The 22,864-nt window shown below is 42.3% G+C and overlaps 1 protein-coding gene across 1 annotated transcript in view; it reads left to right on the forward strand.

The window, feature by feature from the left end:
* LOC125452339 (dynein axonemal heavy chain 8-like) overlaps positions 1-22,864 on the forward strand; it is a 1,009,221-nt gene that overhangs the window by 898,486 nt on the left and 87,871 nt on the right. Inside the window, exons 88-94 of the mRNA XM_059645685.1 lie at positions 4,794-4,965; positions 7,453-7,608; positions 8,563-8,718; positions 12,831-13,013; positions 16,914-17,019; positions 17,747-17,999; positions 22,289-22,479. Coding sequence (XP_059501668.1) covers positions 4,794-4,965; positions 7,453-7,608; positions 8,563-8,718; positions 12,831-13,013; positions 16,914-17,019; positions 17,747-17,999; positions 22,289-22,479 — 1,217 coding nt within the window. The remainder of the gene's footprint in view (positions 1-4,793; positions 4,966-7,452; positions 7,609-8,562; positions 8,719-12,830; positions 13,014-16,913; positions 17,020-17,746; positions 18,000-22,288; positions 22,480-22,864) is intronic.

Below are 22,864 nucleotides of genomic sequence, written 5' to 3' on the forward strand. Positions count from 1 at the left end.
ACAGGTCAAGGAGGTGGGATGAGGTTAGTAGGTAGCTGGGGGTGCGGCTGGGGGTGGGAGGAAGGGATGGGTGAGAGGAAGAACCGGTTAGGGAGGCAGAGACAGGTTGGACTGGTTTTGGGATGCAGTGGGTGGGGGGGAAGAGCTGGGCTGGTTGTGTGGTGCAGTGGGGGGAGGGGATGAACTGGGCTGGTTTAGGGATGCAGTGGGGGAAGGGGAGATTTTGAAACTGGTGAAGTCCACATTGATACCATATGGCTGCAGGGTTCCCAGGCGGAATATGAGTTGCTGTTCCTGCAACCTTCGGGTGGCATCATTGTGGCAGTGCAGGAGGCCCATGATGGACATGTCATCAAGAGAATGGGAGGGGGAGTGGAAATGGTTTGCGACTGGGAGGTGCAGTTGTTAAAACCCAGTCGCAAACCATTTCCACTCCCCCTCCCATTCTCTTGATGACATGTCCATCATGGGCCTCCTGCACTGCCACAATGATGCCACCCGAAGGTTGCAGGAACAGCAACTCATATTCCGCCTGGGAACCCTGCAGCCATATGGTATCAATGTGGACTTCACCAGTTTCAAAATCTCCCCTTCCCCCACTGCATCCCTAAACCAGCCCAGTTCATCCCCTCCCCCCACTGCACCACACAACCAGCCCAGCTCTTCCCCCCCACCCACTGCATCCCAAAACCAGTCCAACCTGTCTCTGCCTCCCTAACCGGTTCTTCCTCTCACCCATCCCTTCCTCCCACCCCCAGCCGCACCCCCAGCTACCTACTAACCTCATCCCACCTCCTTGACCTGTCCGTCTTCCCTGGACTGACCTATCCCCTCCCTACCTCCCCACCTACACCCTCTCCACCTATCTTCTTTGCTCTCCATCTTCGGTCCGCCTCCCCCTCTCTCCCTATTTATTCCAGTTCCCTCCCCCCATCCCCCTCTCTGATGAAGGGTCTAGGCCCGAAACGTCAGCTTTTGTGCTCCTGGGATGCTGCTTGGCCTGCTGTGTTCATCCAGCCTCACATTTTATTATCATACAGTATGAGGATTTGGGTAGATGATTTAGGATGGAGATGAGACATTTCTTCACCCAAAGAATGGTGAGTCTGTGGGATTCATTACCACAGGAAGTAGTTGATGACAAAAAATTGAATGTATTCAAGAGACGACTAGATATAGCTCTTGGGGCGAATGGGATCAAAGGTTATGGGGAGAGAGCAGGATTAGGCTATTGAGTTGGACAATCAACATGACCTAGAAGAATGGCAGAGCAGGCTTGAAAGGCCAAATGGTCTTCTCCTGCTCCTATCCTGTGTTTCTATGTTTCTATGTTCCTGTTGGAGTGGAAGGTAAGACTGGTAGGATTAGAGAACAATGGATGAATAAAGATTTGAGGTTCTAGTCCAGAATGAAAAGGAATCATATATTAGATATAAACAACTGGGTTAAAACCTGTTGAGCAATTTAAAGAGCTCCCGCGTGGGAGATCAAAAAGACAATGAGAGGAAATGAGAGAAAAAAAACAAAAAAACTGCAAATGCTGGAAGTCAGGAACAAAATCAAAAATTGGTGGAAAAGTTCAGCACATCTGGAAGCATCCATGAAGAGAAATCAAAGTTAACCTTTTGGGATGAGTAACCCTTCTTCAGGCATTCTGAGTCCAACTTTTATTTGTCATTTACAGAAATGATTTAGATGAGAATACAGAATGCACGGTTGGTAACTTTGTGGATGGCACCAAGATTGGCGATATCGTGGACAGTGTAGAAGGTTATCTAAGATTGCAAAGAGATCCTGATCAGTTAGGTAAATGGGTTAAGAGTGGCAGATAGAGTTTAATTTGGATAAGTGCAAGGTATTGCATTTTGGTAAAACAGGCAATTATACAATTAATGGTAGGGCCCTGGGGAGTGTTATAGAACAGAGAGACTTAGGTGTTCAGGTACATAATTCTTTGAAGTTTACATCCCATATACATAGGGTGGTTAAGAAGATGGTTAGCACACTTGCCTTCATTGCTCAGACATTTGTGTGTCAGAGTTGGGGCATTGTGTTGCGGCTTTACAGGATATTGGTAAGGCCTCCTCTGGTGTATTGTGTCCAGTTATGGTCTCCTTGTTATAAGAAGCATTTTATTAAGCTGGAGAGGGTTCAGAAGAGACTTACTAGGATGTTGCCTGGAATGGAGGGTTTGAATAATAGGCGAGGCTGGATAGGTTAGAACTTTTTTCACTGGAGCATTGGAGGCTGAGAGGTAATGTAATTAAAGTTTATAAAATAATGAGGGGTATAGATGAGGTAAATGGCAGGTGCTTTTTCCCTCATAGAGGGGCATAGTTTTTAACGTGAGAGGAGAAAGATTTAAAAAAGACATGAGTGGCAATTTGTTTTTAAACAGAGTGGTTTGTGTGTGGAATAAACTTCCAGACAGAGTGATAATTGCAGGTTCAGTTTAAAAACATTTAAGTAAGTAGTTGAATAAGAAAGGTTTGGAGGGATATGGGCCAAGTGCAGGCAGGTGGAACTGGTTTAGTTTGGGATTATGTTCGGCATGCGCTGGTTCGACCAAAGAGTCTGTTTCTGTACTGTATGGCTCTACAAGACAATTACATAAATCGTAACATGTGACATTCCGAAAAAATTTAACAGCCTTTGTTTCAGTCATCTTTTCTCTTGTAATAGAATCAGTGTAATGTTTTCAATCAGTCAGATAAATGTTTACAATCGCATTAACATTAGTAAGTGCAGAAATCGGACTGTACCTCTGATTTTCTGACCATCTAAACAGTGATTGTTTAATATATTTCAAGACATCTGCCTCAAGAAAATACTTCAGATTTTAAGGGTATGGGGAAAATGAAGGAACATAATGTTATGTGGGCTAAGAAATGGAAAACCAGAAAGCATGTCACGTGCAGTTGGTGGGCAACAACAAAAGTCCTTGTGCCACTCCTAAAGGCTATGTGAGCACCCAGTCACTCATTGCAAACCAGGAGCAAGGTAAGAGTCTCCTACCCTCCTCCAGAAGTGGTTGGATCCTGTCAAAATGTTGTTACTCCTTTAACTCCTCCTCCTTCCTTCAGACGAAGGGGTTAGCCATGGGAGCCCACTTAGGCCCAAGCTATGCCTGCCTCTTCGTAGGATATGTGGAACAGTCCCTTTTCCGCTGTTACATGGCACTATCTCCCACGTCTTCCTCCACTACATCAATGACTGTATCAGCACTGCCTCATGCTCCCACAAGGAGCTTGAACAGTTCATCAACTTTACTAACACCTTCCACCCCAACCTCAAATTCATTTGGACCATCTCCAATACCTCTGTCTCCTTCCTCAACCTCTCCATCTCCATCTCTGGCAACCGCCTCAGCACTGACATCTATTTCAAGCCCTCCAACTCCCACAGCTACCTGGACTACACCTCCTCTCACGCACCCTCCTGCAAGAATGTGATCCCTCACTCCCAATTCCTCCACCTCTGCTGCTTCTGCTCCTAAGATGGAGTCTTCAACTCCTGGACATGCCAGATGCCCTCCTATTTCAATGACTGCAACGCCCTCCTTCTGGTGATCAAAAATGCCCTCGACTACATCTTTTACATTTCCTGCACTTCTGCCCTCAAACCCCCACACCTCCAACAGAAATAAAAGACAGAATCCCCCTTATCCTCACATATCCAGCCATTAACGTCTACATCCAGTGTATCATCCTCTGCCGCTTCCGCCTCCTACAATCTGACCCCGCCACCAAATAAATATTTCCCTCCCTACCCCCATCTGCCTTTTGTAGGGACTGCTCAATCTGCGACTCCCTAATCCACTCCATACTCCCCAATAACCCCACCACTCCGGCACCTTTCCCTTAAACCACAGAAAGTGCTACATTTGCACCTACAACTCCCATGTCACCTCCTTTGAAGGCCCAAAACAAACCTTTCATATTCAACAGGGATTCATCTGTATCTCCGTCAACTTGGTCTACTGTAACCACTGCTCCTGATGTGGTCTCCTCTACAAATGGAGACTCAGGGAACTTTTCGTAGAGCATATGCACTCTGTACGCAACAAACAACAGCACCTTCCAGTCGCCAATCATTTCAAGTCCTCCTCCCACTCCCACTCCCTGGGTGGCATGTCTATCTGGGCCTCCTCCAGTGCCACAATGATGCCACACGCAAATAGGAGGAGCAGCATCTCATATTCTGCTTTGGGACCCTTCAGCCCAATGGCCTAAACATGGAATTCACCAGTTTTAATATTGCCCCACCCCAGCCTCATCCCTCGTCCAACCCTCCCTCTCTTCCCTGTCTCCTTGACCTGTCAAAATCTTCCCACCTTCTCTCCCACCTGCCGCCCCTCCCACCTCACTGACCAATCCCCACCATCCCCCTACCTGCAATTATCTATCACCATCCCACCGACCTTCCCCTGCCCCACCCCTCTTCTCTGTATTTATTTCCCAGCCCCCTTCCCTTCCCCATTTCTGAAGATGGGCCCTGACCTGAAACATTAACTTTCCCACTCCTCTGATGCTGCCTGGCCTGCTGTGTTCTTCAAGTCCCACACTGCGTTGTTCCTTTCCAAGTCTGGTTTGTTGTCCATCAGTCCTGATGAGCACAAGCCAACAAGCTTTGACTTCATGTTGTTGTTTTAATAATCTTTACATTTTGTACTACAAACAATTGACAAAACATTCCTGCCATTGTCTTTTCTAGGCCCTGCTTCATATCAATATTCCTTTTCACTTTACGCTGACGTCCCTTACACTAATTTTGATTCATCTCTTGTATCCTAGGTTGGTGGGAGATGTGCTGTTGGCTACTGGCTTTCTTTCGTATAGTGGTCCCTTCAATCAAACATTCAGAGACATATTGCTGAAAGTAATCTGGGAAGTGGAGCTCCAGAAAAAGAAGATTCCATATTCGGATAGTCTAAACATTATAGCATTCTTGGTGGACCAGGCTATGGTGAGACTCACTCAGACTTATGTTACATTAAGTGTTTACTGCACTCATTCTTAAGTGACACACCACAACCTTTGCACACCTTGACAAGATATCCTCTCAACTGACAATTTCCTGCCTTGGTTAGATGTTTATTTATAGCTGGAATAGCACAGTCATCGCATGTATCATTTGCTAACATCTGAAGGAAGTTTCTTTTTCAATGGCGAGGCAATCTTTCCATCAACAGAAGTGTTTGATTATTGGTACAAACATGCTCCGATAGACAGGTATGTAATTATCTGTAGTGGGGACATAAAATGTAACAAATAACTTTGTTTCCTATCATTTTAGCTGCACCTAGAATTATTACTGTCTTCTTGGAATCACTTGAACTTACTTCATCACATTCTCAGACAGTGAATTCTAAATCCTAACTATTCATTATGTACAAAAGCTGTTCCGCATTTCACCATTGCTTCTTTTGTCAGTTACCGTAGATATGTGCTCTTTTGTTTTGCTCTTTTTTTCCTTTCATTTGTTGACGGCACATGTGCCTCCTTGGCAGGACAGTTAAAGTTCCCAGTTATAACCACCTGATTATGCCAGCATCTCTCGGCAATTTTCCTGCAGGTTTTCTCTCCCATGTCCTTCCCATAGGTTGATGATCAATAGACTTCCAAACAATATTTAAGGTTTTAGCAAAGATTCCCAAGCCAAACATAGACATGCATGGGAATTCCTAGACACATGGTTCTCAACCCGTAATGCAAACAACAAACGTGTAGAATTGGACCCCACATGCAAACCCATACAGAACAAAACCAGAAATGACACAACTCACCATAACATACCGGACAGTATAAATTGCAAGTCGAGTAGAACAATGTCACTTCATTGGAGGCTCCACCGATGATGTTACTTAGCATGGCAACAAAATGTCTGAATGAAAACAAGTCAGCTCGGCGAGCAAGTCAACACCTTTTCCAAGCAATATAATTGCACCCCTTTTGTTCTTTAGCTCAAACCAGATTGACCAGTCCTTGTGATCTCCTAGACATCCACCTCTGCAATTTACTCCTTAATACTACCACCTCTCCATCTTTCCTTCCTTTTCTATCTTTTTTAGCACCCTGTTTTACTTTAGGCCAGTCTCCGTTATCACTGCCATTTCATATTTCCACATGACAGTATGTGCCTGTGACTCCCCAGACTTATTTACTGTATTTTATGCATTTACGTAATGCATAGTAATCCTGTTTATTGACTTCATTACTTTCTCCCTTAACCCAACTTCGCCAACTGATTTTCTGTGCTATCCTTGTTATTTGTCTGTCTAAGTATTGTGCACATTATTCTACTGTTGTCTAGTATTCTCTCCTGGTTCCCATACCCTTGTTGGGTTCCTTTTTACATTTGCTGATTTTCTCTTCTCGTATTCTCTATTCCCTTTTCCTATACATATTTTCATTACTTCTGTGTGCCTTCTAAACTCAATGTTATTCCTGGTTGTATTGCCCATCTCACCTCTTTTTCACCTCACATCTTTCTTAATTTTAATCTTTATCTCTTTTATCATCAAGTGAACTCTGAATTGTTCGCGCTGCCATACCTTTATAAGGAAAGGCCGTTATATGTGCCCAAACTGCATCCACTCAAATAGCAGCTTGTTATTCAGATACTGTTTTGTCTGAAAACCTTTCATTCCAATTGATCTGAGCCAGATGTAATACCACTCATTAATTTTAGCTTTCTCCCCAGCTTTCTGTTCTTTCCTTGAATTATTGCTTTACAATGAGGAAGGGCCACTGGACCTGAAACGTTAACTCTGTTTTCTCCCCAACAGATGCTGTCAGACCCACTGAACTTTTCCAGAAACTTTGGTTTTGCTCCTGATTTACAGCATCCACAGTTCTTTTGGTTTTTATTGCTTTACAATAACCCAGGTGAACTGTATAACTTATGATTGCAGCCTCCTACATATGTTTTGCAGACATCCAATTGACTTGGCCCATCTTCTCAAAACATATTGAAAAACAGCAGAAAATGATCATATTCAATGAGCTGTTTAAGAAGAAGAATGCTGACAAGACAGTATTTATTTTGTCCATTAAATGTCAACTATGTAATGAGAACTTGAAGTCACTTTAGGCCAGACCGTGTGGCGTGAAAAATTATATCTATCACTTGAAGGATGTTTCACAACATTTTACAACAATTTTATAAACGTTTGCAACAATTCAGTAGCTTGCTTGTCATTTTATTCTGCACGTACTAGGTTAATGGGTTTCAGTTTAACCCCTTATACGTGGAAGAATCTCTAGACTGCTGCTCTGGTACTGTAATTACTGGGCTACTTGCTACAATTAACTACATTCCAGTGCCTAATACAGTCTTTTCCAAAATAATTTTGGCATGGCCCTTAGTATTTATTAAAGGAACAATATTTGTGACCAGACTTATTTAAAATAATGTCCTTTTTTAATTCTGTGCAATTTTAAAACTTCTCAGATTGGTGAGTGGAACCTGCAGGGATTACCAAGTGATGACCTATCAGTTCAGAATGGCATTATTGTTACCAAAGCAACAAGGTATCCACTTCTCATTGACCCTCAAACACAGGGTAAAACCTGGATTAAGAGGAAGGAGAAAGATAATGAACTACAGGTAGGAATGAACGGATGTTTTCAACATGTATTCAGTACATGAAGCAGTATATTGATCATTGACATAAAATAATTGACTACCACAAATCAATGTCACAGTATTTTCTTTCTCCAATTTTCTCTCCTTCTCTACTGAAGGCTTTGACTCCATAGAAACATTATCCAAGTGGTTGCTATTCACAAATAAATCACAACATTGAATGTCAACAAATTAATGGCCTGGGGAGCTCAATTCCTTCTCCATTCAGTACCTACACATGACCAATTTCAGAAATGGTGGTAAAGAATGATGCTTTCTCTTCATGATCTGGAGAATGGAGCCTTATTTTAATACCTCCATAAGCTTTGAGTATTTGGTCAACTAATGCGCACAAACCTTGGATTAAACCTTAGCTTTGTCTATATCGTTTAGCTATGCGAGTGCCAGCTTGCTTAGTCACCATAATGACCATGGGCTAAGTAATTAATAAATTATGGAAATCTAAGTAAATGTATTTACAGGCTCTGAAGGTGCATAACAATGTAAATTCCAAAACATAATCTTTTAGGTAGTATACTAAAAGGTTAAATATTAATTTCTGAAAGTAAAGTTAGATTTTAACAGTTATTATTCTGGCCAGCAATGTAAAAATCTTAAGTAATATTTTAGAATATCTCTGAAAGAAATATTAAGGACCTGGTAGAGATTTTGACCTGCTTGTGTATTTTTCTCATCTGAAAAATGAACAGCTATCAATAGTCTGCCCTATTATTGCCAACCCTACTCAATTAAATTTTCAGATATGCCCAACAAGATTTGTCTATCTGCCTTTAAAGACATAAGCATTCTTAAATATGTTACAATCTTCTAGCCACATGACAGATTGTAGAGATATAACAGTGTTGCAGTCGATGCATTTGAAGCATGAGGAGAGGGGAGTCTGAACTACAAACATTAATTCTTTTTGTTATAAAGGTAACATCGCTAAACCACAAGTATTTCCGGAATCACCTGGAGGATTGTCTATCACTTGGACGCCCGCTGCTATTGGAAGATGTGCAAGAAGAATTGGATCCTGCACTGGACAATGTGTTGGAGAAAAATTTCATCAAATCTGGGACCGCCTTTAAGGTGAGCTGATTTAGTGAAGGTCTACCATTACCATCAGCATCATTGCAGGCAATCACATCCAACTTCTTCCAGTTTGATTTTTTCATTATGCAATTCACATTAATTATTGGACCATCCCTCAATAATAAGGTCAAAGGTGAAGATGTTCACTGATGACTGCAGTGTTCAGCACCATTCATGATTTCTTCAGATACTGAAGCAATCCATATCCATGACAATTGAAATATAACATACATAAGAACAGAAATTAGAAACAAGAATAGGCCATTTAGTCCTTCAAGCTGGCTCCACCTTTCATTGTGATCTTAGTTGTTCATCTAACTCATTAGCCTGCTCCTGCTTTTCCCCCTTTATCCTTTGATCTGTTTAGACCCAGGTGCTGCATTCATCTCTTTCTTGAAATTATACAATGATTTGGCCTTAACTGCTTTCTGTGGTAATGAATTTCACATGCTCAGCACACTCTGAGTGAAGATATTTTTCTTCACCTCAGTCCTAAATGGTTTAGCCTGCGCCCTTAGACTGTGGCCCCTAGTTCTGGTTGCCCAACATCGGGAACATCCTTCCTGTCCAGTTTGGGTAGAATTTTATGGATTGGAAACATTATCAATAACCTCCTTAAAATCTTAGGACAATACAATCACCAGTTCCCCATTATTCTCCAAGATCTGTTTCAACACCAGGGTTTGCTTGAAAGCTAACAAACAGAAAACTGTTCCATTTGTTGCTGCTTTATCTTTGCATGATTTCCCAGTTTTCTGAATGCTAAACAGAAAATAACAGGTTGACCCCACCTCACTATAATTAACTTCCAATTAAGCTCTGCAATCTCTGTCTCACTAAGAGCCAGGTCATTTCCTTCTTCAAATCATGAATACAGTACCCTCTCACCACCCCAGATGATGATGTATTCCAGGTTCCCATTATTCTTTGGAAAAGCAAATGGTCTAATATGCAGTCTGGCTCTTTATTTTTGTTATTAAACTTATGTCACTGATCCTTTCCCATTTATTATACTAACTTAGTCCATCAACAGTGATTATATATTGGCCTTTATTTTACAGACTTCCATCAGATCATCATTAAGTCTGCTCCACTCCAAAATAAATAGTTAAAGGTCATCTAGCCTTCATGTCTTGGACAGACTTCCTTTCAATCTGTAATAAGACAGGGAGCTAATCACTGACTTATCGTTTGTGGCAGGAAATGTGGTCTTTAATTCCAATAGGTGTTTGAGTTTGAACTTTCACCAAGAAGTTTGGCAGCTAAATGGAAAAATGCATATCAGGAATTTCAGTGTACAAAGTGGTAACTGGACTTGCAATCCACAGGACCAAGCCAATGTTTTGGAGACATGGCTTTAAATCCCAACATGCTAGATAGTGACATTGGAGTTTTTTTGAAATTTAGGAAATAAAAGCCAGTCTAACGACAACCATGTAGATATTATAAATTATTGTAAAAACCCATCTCATTCACGATTGTACTTTCAGGAATAAAATCTGTTTAGCCTGGCCAACACGTGCACCCAGACCAACAGCAATATGGTTGACTCTTAATCATCTACTCAATGCATGCTAACTAATCTGGACTATCCCTGAGAAAACCTCTGATAGCTAAGTGACATAAGATAGCCAGTAATGATACAAGGAAAGTACATTGGAATACTTCATTAACTGCATATCTTCAAAACGGAGATAACAAGGTGTAGAGCTGGGTGAACATAGCAGGCCAGGCAGCATCAGAGGACCAGTAAAGGTGACGTGTCAGATCTGGACCTTTCTTCAGAAATTCTGAAATTCTTGATTTCTGAGGAAGGATCCAAACCCGAAACATCAGCTTTCCTGCTCCTCCGATGCTGCTTGGCCTGAAGTGCTCATCCAGCTCTACACCTCTCAGATTCTCCAACATTGGCAGTTCCTACTATCTCTTCAAAAATGTAACTGCTTCTTAACTAAGCCAGAGAATGTAACTTGTGGAAAATTGGTGTAATTCTAGGTAAAATCTGATCCATGGAATCTGCTGATGTGATAATGCAAACTGCAGATGCAGAAGAATCTAAGATAACAAAATGTGGAGCTGGATGAACACAGCAGACCAAGCAGCATCTCAGGAGCAAAAAAGCTGACGTTTCGGGCCTAGACCCTTCATCAGAGAGGGGGATGGAGAGAGGGAACTGGAATAAATAGGGAGAGAGGGGTTGGCAGACCAAAGATGGAGAGAAAACAAGATAGGTAGAGAGGAGAGTAAAGGTGAGGAGGTAGGGAGGGGATTGGTCAGTCCAGGGAAGATGGGCAGGTCAAGGAGGCGGGATGAGGTGGTAGGTAGGACATGGAGATGCGGCTTGAGGTGGGAGGAAGGGATGGGTGAGAAGAAGAACAGGTTAGGGAGGCAGAGACAGGCTGGGCTGGTTTTGGGATACAGTGGGGGAAGGGGAGATTTTGAAGCATTTTGAACCCTGCAGCCCAATGGTATCAATGTGGACTTCACAAGCTTCAAAACCCGGTGCGGCTTCCTCTACATTGGGAAAACCAAGCGGAGGCTTGGGGACCGCTTTGCAGAACACCTCCGCTCAGTTCGCAATAAACAACTGCACCTCCCAGTCGCAAACCATTTCCACTCCCCCTCCCATTCTCTAGATGACATGTCCATCATGGGCCTCCTGCACTGCCACAATGATGCCACCCGAAGGTTGCAGGAACAGCAACTCATATTCCGCCTGGGAACCCTGCAGCCATATGGTATCAATGTGGACTTCACCAGTTTCAAAATCTCCCCTTCCCCTACTGCATCCCTAAACCAGCCCAGTTCGTCCCCTCCCCCCACTGCACCAAACAACCAGCCCAGCTCTTCCCCCCCACCCACTGCATCCCAAAACCAGTCCAACCTGTCTCTGCCTCCCTAACCGGTTCTTCCTCTCACCCATCCCTTCCTCCCACCCCAAGTTGCACCCCCATCTACCTACCAACCTCATCCCACCTCCTTGACCTGTCCGTCTTCCCTGGACTGACCTATCCCCTCCCTACCTCCCCACCTATACTCTCTCCACCTATCTTCTTTACTCTCCATCTTCGGTCCGCCTCCCCCTCTCTCTCTATTTATTCCAGTTCCCTCTCCCCATCCCCCTCTCTGATGAAGGGTCTAGGCCCGAAACGTCAGCTTTTGTGCTCCTGAGATGCTGCTTGGCCTGCTGTGTTCATCCAGCCTCACATTTTATTATCTTGGAATTCTCCTGCATCTGCAGTTCCCATTATCTCTTCCCCTCCCCCCACTGTATCACTTAACCAGCCCAGCTCGTTCCCTCCCCCCACTGCATCCCAAAACCAGCCCAGCCTGTCTCTGCCTCCCTAACCTGTTCTTCCTCTCACCCATCCCTTCCTTCGACCTCAAGCCGCACCTCCATTTCCTACCTACCACCTCATCCCGCCTCCTTGACCTGTCCATCTTCCCTGGACTGACCCAACCCTTCCCTACTTCCCCATCTATACTCTCTTCTCTACCTAACTTGTTTTCTCTCCATCTTCAGTCCGCCTCTCCCTCTCTCCCTATTTATTCCAGTTCCCTCTCCCCATCCCCCTCTCTGATGAAGGGTCTCGGCCTGAAACGTCAGCTTTTGTGCTCCTGAGATGCTGCTTGGCCTGCTGTGTTCATCCAGCTCCACACTTTGTTACCATGGAATCTGCTAGTCTGTTTTCAGTTTCCTAAGGGAGTCAGCAAGCAATTTTAAGAACATAAAAGCAAAAAGCTTCAGTGTTTATTTTTAATTTTAGTGATACATTTCCTTTCTTGTTTTTGGGTATCTTGTCAATCCACTGAAAATTGATGATGGTATTCTAAGAGCTACTTCCAGTTGTAACCATAAGAAAAGGTATTGGTCAATATTTTAGTTTATTCAGCAGAAACACAATGTCTTTTGCCTGGTGTATTATGTTTTATTTAATATGTGAGCTTTACAATAAGCCCTATGTTCAATAGGAAATTGATGTTTATTCCATTTCATAGCCCAGGGCACAAATCATGGGTAAGGAAGGACCTTACACCATGAGGAGAGGGAATAAAACATTTACTGTCAGTATTACCATACAGAAAATGGTTTTTATTGATTTTTATAGGTGAAGGTGGGTGATAAAGAAATTGATGTCATGGCTGGGTTCATGTTCTACATTACTACGAAACTTCCAAACCCAGCCTACACTCCAGAAATTAGTGCCAAGACATCCATCATTGACTTCACCGTAACTATTAAAGGTCTTGAGAATCAGCTGCTTGGACGAGTGATCCTTACGGAGAAACAGGTAAAGTCAGGGTATTTCTTAGATGCACATGCAAAGGGTTCAAGGGGACTGATGTGCTCTCGCATTGAGGAATATCATGGTAATTACAGAATCTCAGAATCATAGAATTATGACAGTACAGAAGGAAGCCAGTCAGCTCATTGTGACAGTGCTTGCCCTCCAAGTGAACATCCCTAGTGTCTTTCCCCAACCTTTTTCCTGCAACCTTGCACAACATTTCTGTTCAAATAATTATCTAATGGCCTCTTGACTCCTCAATTCACTCTGCCTCCAACACACTTCCAGACAGTGTGTTCCAGGTACTAACTAGTTGGTGTGAGATTTTTTTCATCCAATTGAATTTATTTCTTTTGAGAATTGCTTTAAATCTGTGTTGACTTGTTTTTGATCATTTTTTGAGTGAGAGCAGTTTCTCCCTATTCATTTTGTTCAGACAACTCTTGATTGGGTAAAGTTTTATCAAACCTCCTACTGGCCTTATCCTTCCTAAGTAAAACAATCTCAACCTCTCCAATCTATCATAATAACTGAATTTTCTCAGTTTTCTTAAATGTTCTGAAAGGTTCCCTGGGAACCCTCTCTCATATGGTCACATGCTTCTTGAAGTGCAGCAACTAGGACTGTATCTATACTGACCCTTATACAAGGTTCAGCATTAACACATTGCTGTTGCATCAGTTACCCTCTTTATAAAGCCTAGGATATTGTAATGTTTTAAGAAACACTGTCTCCAGCTACCTTTAAATTTGTAAGCCAACTTTTTGTTGGAAAAGTTGTGCATCTTAAAAAATATTAAGATAGATAAGTCCCTGGCTCCAGATGGAATCTTCCCCAGAATATTGAAGGAGGCAAGAAAACAAATTGCTGGAGCATCAATTGACGTCTTTGTATCCCCTTTGGCCATAGGTGAGGCCCCAGAGAACTGGAGAATAGCCAATGTTGTCACATTGCTTTGAGAAGGGTAGCAGGGATAATCCAGGAAACTACAGGCATGTGAGCCTCACATCGATGGTAGGGAAATTATTGGAAAAGGTCCTCGGGACAAGATATTTAGGTATTTAGAAGCAAATTGACTTATTAGTGATAAACAATGTGGTTTTATACAGGGGAGATTGTGCCTCACTAACACAATCAGGTTTTTTGAAGAGGTGGTGAAGAGGATTGATAAGGGGAAAATGGTTGATGTTGTCTACATGGATTTCAGTAAAGCCTTTGACAAGGTCTCTCATGGCAGACTGGTACAAAAGTTGAAGTCACGTGGTATCATGGGTGAGCTGGCAAGATGGATACAGAACTGGTTTAATCATAGAAGACAAAGGGTAGTCAAAGAACACTTAGCATATAAGGAAGCCAAGACATAAAACACTATGGGTCAAATGCTAGAAAATGGAATTAGAACACGTAGGTGGTTGACTTTGACTGATGCAAACTGGATGGGCTGAAGGATTTTTTTCTATGCTTAAGACTTCTATGATTCTACAACTTATTCAAATAATTACAATTATCGAGTCATAGAGGCATACCCCAGGACAGAAACAGACCCTTTGGCTGCATGTCAACCAGGTTTCCTGAACAGAACTAGTCCGATTTGCCTGCATTTACCCCATATCCCTCTAAACCTTTTCTGCCCATGTTCCTGCCCAAATGTCTTTTAAATGTTATTATTGTACCTGCCTCTAGCACTTCCTCAGGCAGCTCATTCCACAGACACACTATCCTCGGTGTGAAAACATTATTCCAGAGATCCCTTTTAAATTTCTCCTCTCTCACTTTAAACTTTTGCCATCTAGCTTTGGATTCCTCTAATGTTGGGAAAAAGACCTTAGCTATTCACTTTAACTGTGGCCCTCATGATTTTATGAACTACTAAAAGTCATATCTCAGCATCCTACACCCCAGGGTAAAATGTCCCAGCCTATCTAGCCTTTCCCTATAACTCAAACCCTCCATTGTTGGTAACATCCTTGTAAATTTTTTTTGCGCCCTTTCCAGTTTATTAAAGATTTTCCTGTAGCAGGATGCCAGAATTGCATGTAGTGTTCAAAACGTGGCCTTACCTATGTCTCATATAGCTGTAACATGATGTCCCACCTCCTGTACTCAGCGCTCTGACTGATGAAGGCAATTGTACCAAATGCTTTCTTCACCACCCTGTCTTCCTGTGAAACCACTTTCAAAGAACTATGTACCTGCTCTGCCAGGCCTGTCTGTTCATCAACACACCCCAGGCCCTTATTGATAACTGTGTAAGCCCTACCCTGGTTTGTCTTATGAAAATGCAACACCTCACATCTATGTGAATTAAACTCCATTCCTCAGCCCACTGGGGTTGATCAAGATCCCATTGTAGTTCTAGGTAATCTTCTTCACTGTCCACTATGCCACCAACTTTTCTGTCATCTGCAAATTTACTAATCATGCCTTCTTATCCAAATCATTTATATAAGTGACAAACAACACTGGAACCAGCACCGAACCTTGTAGCACACCACTAACTACAGGCCTCCAGTCTGAGCAACAACCATCAACCACCACCCTCTGTTTCCTATCATCAAGCCAATTTTGTATCCAATTGGCTAGGTTCCTCTGAATCCCATATGATCTAACCTCATTAACAGTGTAGCAGGTGGGATCTTATAGAATGCCTTGCTAAAGTCCATGTAGACAACATTTACCGCTCTGCCTTCATCTTTCTTATGGGTCACTTCTTCAAAAAACTCAAATAAATTTGTGAGGTTCGGTGTTCCATGTACAGAACCATGCTAACGATCCCTACTCAGTCTTTGCCTTTCCAAATGCATGTAGAGCCTGTCTCTCAGAACTCCTTCCAACAACTCACCCAGCACTGATATTAGGCTCACCGGTCTGTCATTCATAGATTTTTCTTGCAGCTTTTTTAAAATAATGGCACATCATTAGCCACCCAACAGTCTTCTGGCACCTTACCCGTGGCTATCGATGATATAAATATCTCTGCTAGTGGCCCCGCAATTTCTTCCCTAGTTTCCCATAATGTCGGGATATACTTTATTAAGTCTTCCTCTTTGGTAATGTGGACTCTCTTCAAGACATCGTTATATATTTCTCCAAGTTCCCTAGCTTCCATGATAAATCCTCCTGAGAAATTTTTGTTTACTTCATGACCTTGGGAAGGAAATGGCTTAGTGGTATTATCAGTGGACTGTTAATTCAGAGATCCAGGTAATGTTCTGGGGACCCAGGTTCATATCTCCACCACAGCAGAGAGTGGAATTCAAATTCAGTAAATATCTGGAAAGTCTAACCACTGACCATGCCTCCATTGTCAATTGTTGGAAAAATCCATCTAGTTCACTAACGCCCTTTAGAGAAGGGAACCACTATCCTGGTCTGGCCAAGGTGTGACTCCAGACCCACAGTGATTTGGTCGACTCTTAACTGCCCTCTGGGCAATAACTGCTGGCCTAACCAACACCATGAATGAATAAAAAAAACTTAATTTTGCTAATCCCACCTACCTTCCCTTTCTCCACAGCTCAGCATTTTTCTTAACCTGTCATATGCATATCCCTTAAAAAGCTATGATTGAACCAGCCTCAACCATCCATCAGACATTACAACCAAACACAGCTCAACTGTTTCGTCATGGTGTTTTGGGCTCTTTAGCCAGCGATTATAAGTCAGTGTCCTCTGGTTCTTGCTTCCTCTGGAAGTGGGAACAGTTTCTTCACTACTCGAAGTGGAACTCAAATTGATTGTTTTCCAATTAAAACAAATTCTTCAAATTCCTTTCTGACCTTTCCTAGAATCAATTATGGAGAAAGTAATAATTTGCCATACTGTACTGCCTTCTGTTCAGTCACCACACTTTATTCTACTGTTTGTTGTCCTGGACTAATTGTGTTAAGTTCAACCTTTTAGGAACTGGAAGCAGAACGTGTGCAACTGATCGAGGAAGTCACTGCCAATAAACGCAAAATGAAGGAGTTGGAGAATAACCTACTATTTAAGCTCAGCACCACTAAAGGTAAATAACTCACTGGTTAACCATTTCACATTTTCATCACTTACACTGTTGTAATCCCTGAAGCTGATATTTTACCTTGGTCAGAAAATAACAGTCATTAATTTGAATAAACTATCACCTGAACATTTATACCCACAGCAGAAGGTGATGGCCAAGTGGCATCATCACTGGGCTGTTAATCTAGGCGCCCAGATAACATTCTGGGTACCTGGGTTCGAATCGTGCGAAGGCCGATGGTAGAATTTGAGTTCAACAAAATGTCTGGAATTAAGAATCTAACAAGAACCATGACACCATTGTTGATTGTTGGAAAACTCATCTGGTTCACTATTGTCCTTTAGGGAAGGAAACTACCATCCTTCCCTAGTCTGGCCTACGTGCGACTCCAGACTCACAGCAATGTGATGATTCTGAGATGCCCTCTAGGCAATAAGGCATGGGCAATAAACGCTGCCTAGCCAGCAATGCCCTCATCCCGTTAACGAATAAAGGAAAAAAACCTCCAGAATGACACTTTAGTACCTATAAAGCTTATACTGTCCTGAAAAGAGCTTCAAAACAATTGGAATTTGTAGGAATTCTGAAAAGAATGACAATAAGGTTCTAGGGGCACATAAGCACTGACAAAAATTAAATTAGCCAAGTGATGTTTCTGTAGTTTACATTATTCTTGGTTCACACAGTAATAATGAAGAAAAAGAGCTTGATCTGTTGGTGCTCTTTTCAGGTTCACTGGTGGATGATGAGTCTTTGATTGGAGTCCTTCAGGTCACCAAGACAACAGCAACTGAAGTAAGTGAGAAGCTGCACGTGGCAGCAGAGACAGAGATAAAGATTAACACTGCACAGGAAGAATACCGACCAGCAGCTACTCGTGGGAGTATTCTGTATTTCCTCATCACTGAAATGAGCATGGTTAATATGATGTACCAGACCTCACTTGCACAATTTCTGAAATTATTTGACCTCTCTATGGCAAGGTATGTTTCTCAACTGTGATAGAGGAAATATTAACAGATACCTTACCTTTACCAATAGAAAGTAGTAGGGATGTTTCAGAGCAAATATTTAGAGATAGTATTGGAATAAAGTCGTAGGCTTGTTATCAGCAATGAAATCATAAGTTTAAAGGGCCAAAGCTGACTCATACAACATTTATGGAAGCACAGAAAGCAGACTGCAGTCGCCAACAGTTGTTTCAAAAGAGGTGTACACTGGTTGAAGGGTCTAGGCCCGAAATGTCAGCTTTTGTGCTCCTCAGATGCTGCTTGGCCTGCTGTGTTCATCCAGCTCCACACTTTGTATCTGTTTTCGAAGTGTTGCTTTTTTGATGTATGGTAATGACATGTCCTTGAAAAGACAGCATTAATAATAAAGTATGCATTTACAAATGTAGAGAGGATACAGAAGGGATTTGTATATATAAAACCAAGACTTAAATTCTTTCAGTTGATTGGTGAGCCTGGAGAATTAGGAGTTGGAATCTAAAGATGAAGGAGAGATTGAAAGGAAGTATTCAACATCATGAAGGATTTTAAATAGAGTACCAAATTAAGTGTTATTCCCAGTCCTAAAAGCTGAGAAGCAGAGAACAAGAATTTAAAGTGTTTGGCAAAATTACCAGTGGTATAAGGGAAAAATAAATTATTTAATGGGATTTGGTCATCATTGGCCAAGGTCAGCTTCTCCTGCCTCTCCCTAGCTACTCTTGTAAAGATGTGATGAGCAGTCGTCTTGAACTGGTACAGTCCATGTGGTGTAAGTACACTCATGATGCTGTCAACAAACGTGTTCCTTAAAATTGGAAGTGAAAAAAATGACACTTTTTCAATCTGCATGGTATGCAACTGAAGAACAATGTACATATGGTGCTATACCCAAGGATCTGCTTCCCTTGTTCTTTTAGATTATTTTCTTTTCTCTAATCCCTTCATTGGACCTGGACATCATTGGCTGGCTAGCATTTACTGCCCCTCCTTGGTTGCCATTGAATTGATTGACTTGCTAACCCACTTCACAGGGCAGTTGAGAATCAACCACAATGCTGTGTATCTGGAGTGACATGAAGGCCAGACCAGGTGTTGATGGCAGATTTCTTTCCCTAAGGACACTAGTGAACGAGTTAATATTTGAGGCCTTGGATTTGGAAGGTGTTGCCGAGGATCTATTGTTGAGTTTTTGTGATGTCTTATGGATAGTACTCATGATATGACAAGAAAGTTAGTTAGGTTTTCTCTTGTTGGAGATTGTCATCATTGAGTATCTGTGCAGCATGAAGCGAGCTTGCCAGTGTGTGAGAAATAGGCCAGTGAATTACTGTGGAAAGTTCATACATAACTTGGCCTCCATCCTGGCACTTTTGCATCAACTGTTAAAAATCGGTCAGCCTTGGAAATGATCATGTTGCAAAGCCATAGCTTTCGGATGAGTGAAGAAACAGCTATCATCATATATAACAAGCCCAAAATGTCAGCTTTCCTGCTCTTCTGATGCTGCTTGGCCTGCTGCGTTCATCCAGCTCTACGCCTTGTTACATAGATAACATAGAAAAGTACAGCACAGTACAGGCCCTTCGACGCACATGTTGTGCCATGGAATAATCTGAATCCAAAAATAAAATAACCTAACCGACATTCCCTTCAATTCACTGCTGTCCATGTGCATGTCCAGCAGTCGCTTAAATGTCACTAATGACTCTGCTTCCACGACTTCCACTGGCAAAGTATTCCATGCACTCACAACTCTCTGGGTGAAGAACCTCCCTCTGATGTCTCCTCTATACCTCCCTCCTAACACCTTAAAACTATGACCCCTCATGGCAGAAAATCCTGCCCTGGGGAAAAGTCTCTGGCTATCGACTCTATCCATGCCTCTCATTGCCTTGTACACCTCGATCAGGCCACTTCTCTTCCTCCTCCTCTCCAGAGAGAAAAGTCCAAGCTCAGTCAACCTCTCCTCGTAAGACAAGCCCTCCAGTCCAGGCAGCATCCTGGTAAACCTCCTTTGCACCCTCTCCAAAGCCTCCACATCTTTCCTATAATAGGGCGACCAGAACTGGACACAATATTCCAAGTGTGGTCTCACCAGGGTTTTGTAGAGCTGCAGCATAACATCGCGGCTCTTAAACTCAATCCCCCTGTTAATGAAAGCCAAAACACCTTATGCTTTCTTAACAACCTTATCCACCCGGGTGGCAACTTTGAGGGAGCTATGCACTTGAACACCAAGATCCTGCTGTTCCTCCACACTGCCAAGAATCCTGCCTTTAATCCTATATTCAGCCTTTAAGTTCGACCTTCCAAAATGCATCACTTTGCATTTATCCAGGTTGAACTCCATCTGCCATTTCTCAGCCCAGCTCTGCATTCTGTCAATGTCTCGCTGAAGCCTGCAATAACCCTCGATACTATCAACAGCACCTCCAACCTTTATGTCATCAGCAAACATACTAACCCACCCCTCAACCTCCTCATCCAAGTCATTTATAAAAACTACAAAGAGCAGAGACCCAAGAACAAAGCCCTGTTATATCAGATTCTGCGGTATCATCCTTTATGGTGTTGGCAAGTGAGATCTCACATTTGGCATTTGGGTGGTATTAACTCATAAGTGGCCTGATAGAGAGGAATGCCTAATAGCATATGCATCCAGGACTTTGGCTAATGCAGAGCGTAAATGCAGCCAGATAGAAAACAAAGGTTTGATGGTCATTCCTGGAGTCAGGAAGTTCCATGAATACATTTACGTAAATTTACTGTAAGTTTTCAATAATAACGGACCACAAACCCCTGCTAGCTCTAGTCAAAGAGGACAAGGCAGTGCCCTTGATAGCTTCATGCTGAATTCAGCAGTGGGTCTAATTTGAAACATATAAAATAATCAGAGGGTTAGACAGGGTGGATAGGGAGAGCCTTTTTCCTAGGATGGTGACGGCGAGCATGAGGGGGCATAGCTTTAAATTGAGGGGTGAAAGATATAGGACAGATGTCAGAGGTAGTTTCTTTACTCAGAGAGTAGTAAGGGAATGGAACGCTTTGCCTGCAACGGTAGTAGATTCGCCAACTTTAGGTACATTTAAGTCGTCATTGGATAAGCATATGGACATACATGGAATAGTGTTGGTTAGATGGGCTTGAGATCAGTATGACAGGTCGGCACAACATCGAGGGACGAAGGGCCTGTACTGTGCTGTAATGTTCTATGTTCTATAATACTAAATGCATATAAATACAAAAACAGAAATTGCTGGAAAAGACCTGGCCCTGGGAAAATTGAAACAACTTTTGGTGATGTAGGAAGCCAAAAGGCCATCACAACCAAAACTGAAACTTTTTTAGACCTGGAGAGACCAGATCACAGAAGAGGACAGTATATTATTATGGGAAGCAAGAGTGATTGTCCTAAGCAAAGTTCACCACCAGATACTGGCTGAACTCCACCACGGCCGTCCAGGGGTTTCCAGAATGAAGATGTTGGTGAGAAGTTAAGTGCTGTGTCCAGGATTGGATGCAGACATAGCCACATTAGCAGGGCAGTGCCCAGAGTGCCAACAAAGACAAAAGCAACTGCTAGCAGTCTAAAGGGTAGGGGTAGGCCTTTTTCAACTGAGATGAGGAGAAATTTCTTCACCCAAAGAGTGGTAAGCCTGTGGAATTCACTGACACCAAAAGCAGTTGGGGCCAAAACATAAAATGTTTTCAAGAAGAGGCTACATATAGTTCTTATGGCTAAAGGGATCAAAGGGTATGGGTCATAAGCAGGAACAGATACTGAGTTGAATAATCAGCTGTGATCACATTGAATGATGGAGCAGGCTCAAAGGGCCAAATGGCCTACACCTCCTGTTTTCTATGTTTCAATGCTAGATATCAATTAAAATCAAATTGTGGAAACACAGTTTATCATTCAATATAACAAGGTGTAGAACTGGATGAACACAGCAGGCGAAGCAGCATCAGAGGAGCAGGAAAACTGACGTTTCAGGTCGAGACCCTTCTTCAGAAATTATCTTTCTTATCATTCTCCTCTAATCATTTGGTAGGTCGTATTTGAGGATGTGGATCTATCTTTTGCCATAAGAGTTATCACATTACCGTACTCAATCCAGTCAGTACTAAATCAATAATAATACAAGTGGGAAATTTCAGCCCCAAGCTTAGCTTCTGATTTGTGCGCTAGTTGTCAATAAGTACACCTGTTATATCTTAAGCAAAAAACAACCTTAAATTTTGTTCAATGTGCTAAAAGTTCTGCTTTTCCTTTCCTCTAGATCTAAGAAGTCACCTGTTGCTGCAAAACGAATCAGAAGCATTATTGAATACCTGACCTATGAGGTTTTTAAGTATTCAGTGCGTGGTCTTTATGAAAATCACAAGTTCCTTTTCACTTTATTGCTGCCTCTGAAAATTAACCTGGAGCGAGGATACATCAAATATAATGAATTCCAGACCCTTATAAAAGGTACAAAATTTCCTTTGCAATCTCACATAGAAATAAAGAATTAAATATTATACATCTCATATTAAAATTTAAGTATGGTAGTAATGCATCTTTATGAAACTGAAAGAGGTTTATATTTAGCTTAAACATTCCCTGGTGGGCCATTCTGTTGCCAGAGGGTGGCAAAGCAGAGCTTCTGGCAATTGCAGTCACCCAATACTAGCCTTGCCGCAACAGTAGTAGGCATCCTGCTGTATCTGTGAGAGAGAAGCAGAGTTAATAATTCAGATATTGACCCACACTCCCTTTTGCATCTGATACTGTGGAATGGGGAAATCATTTTTCAGAATAGATTTGCCATTTGATAAGCTTACAGCTGAACTGACTTCGGCCTCAATTCTATTCT

The sequence above is a fragment of the Stegostoma tigrinum genome, chromosome 4, assembly GCF_030684315.1.
Source record: "Stegostoma tigrinum isolate sSteTig4 chromosome 4, sSteTig4.hap1, whole genome shotgun sequence".
In the NCBI taxonomy this organism is placed as follows: domain Eukaryota; kingdom Metazoa; phylum Chordata; class Chondrichthyes; order Orectolobiformes; family Stegostomatidae; genus Stegostoma; species Stegostoma tigrinum.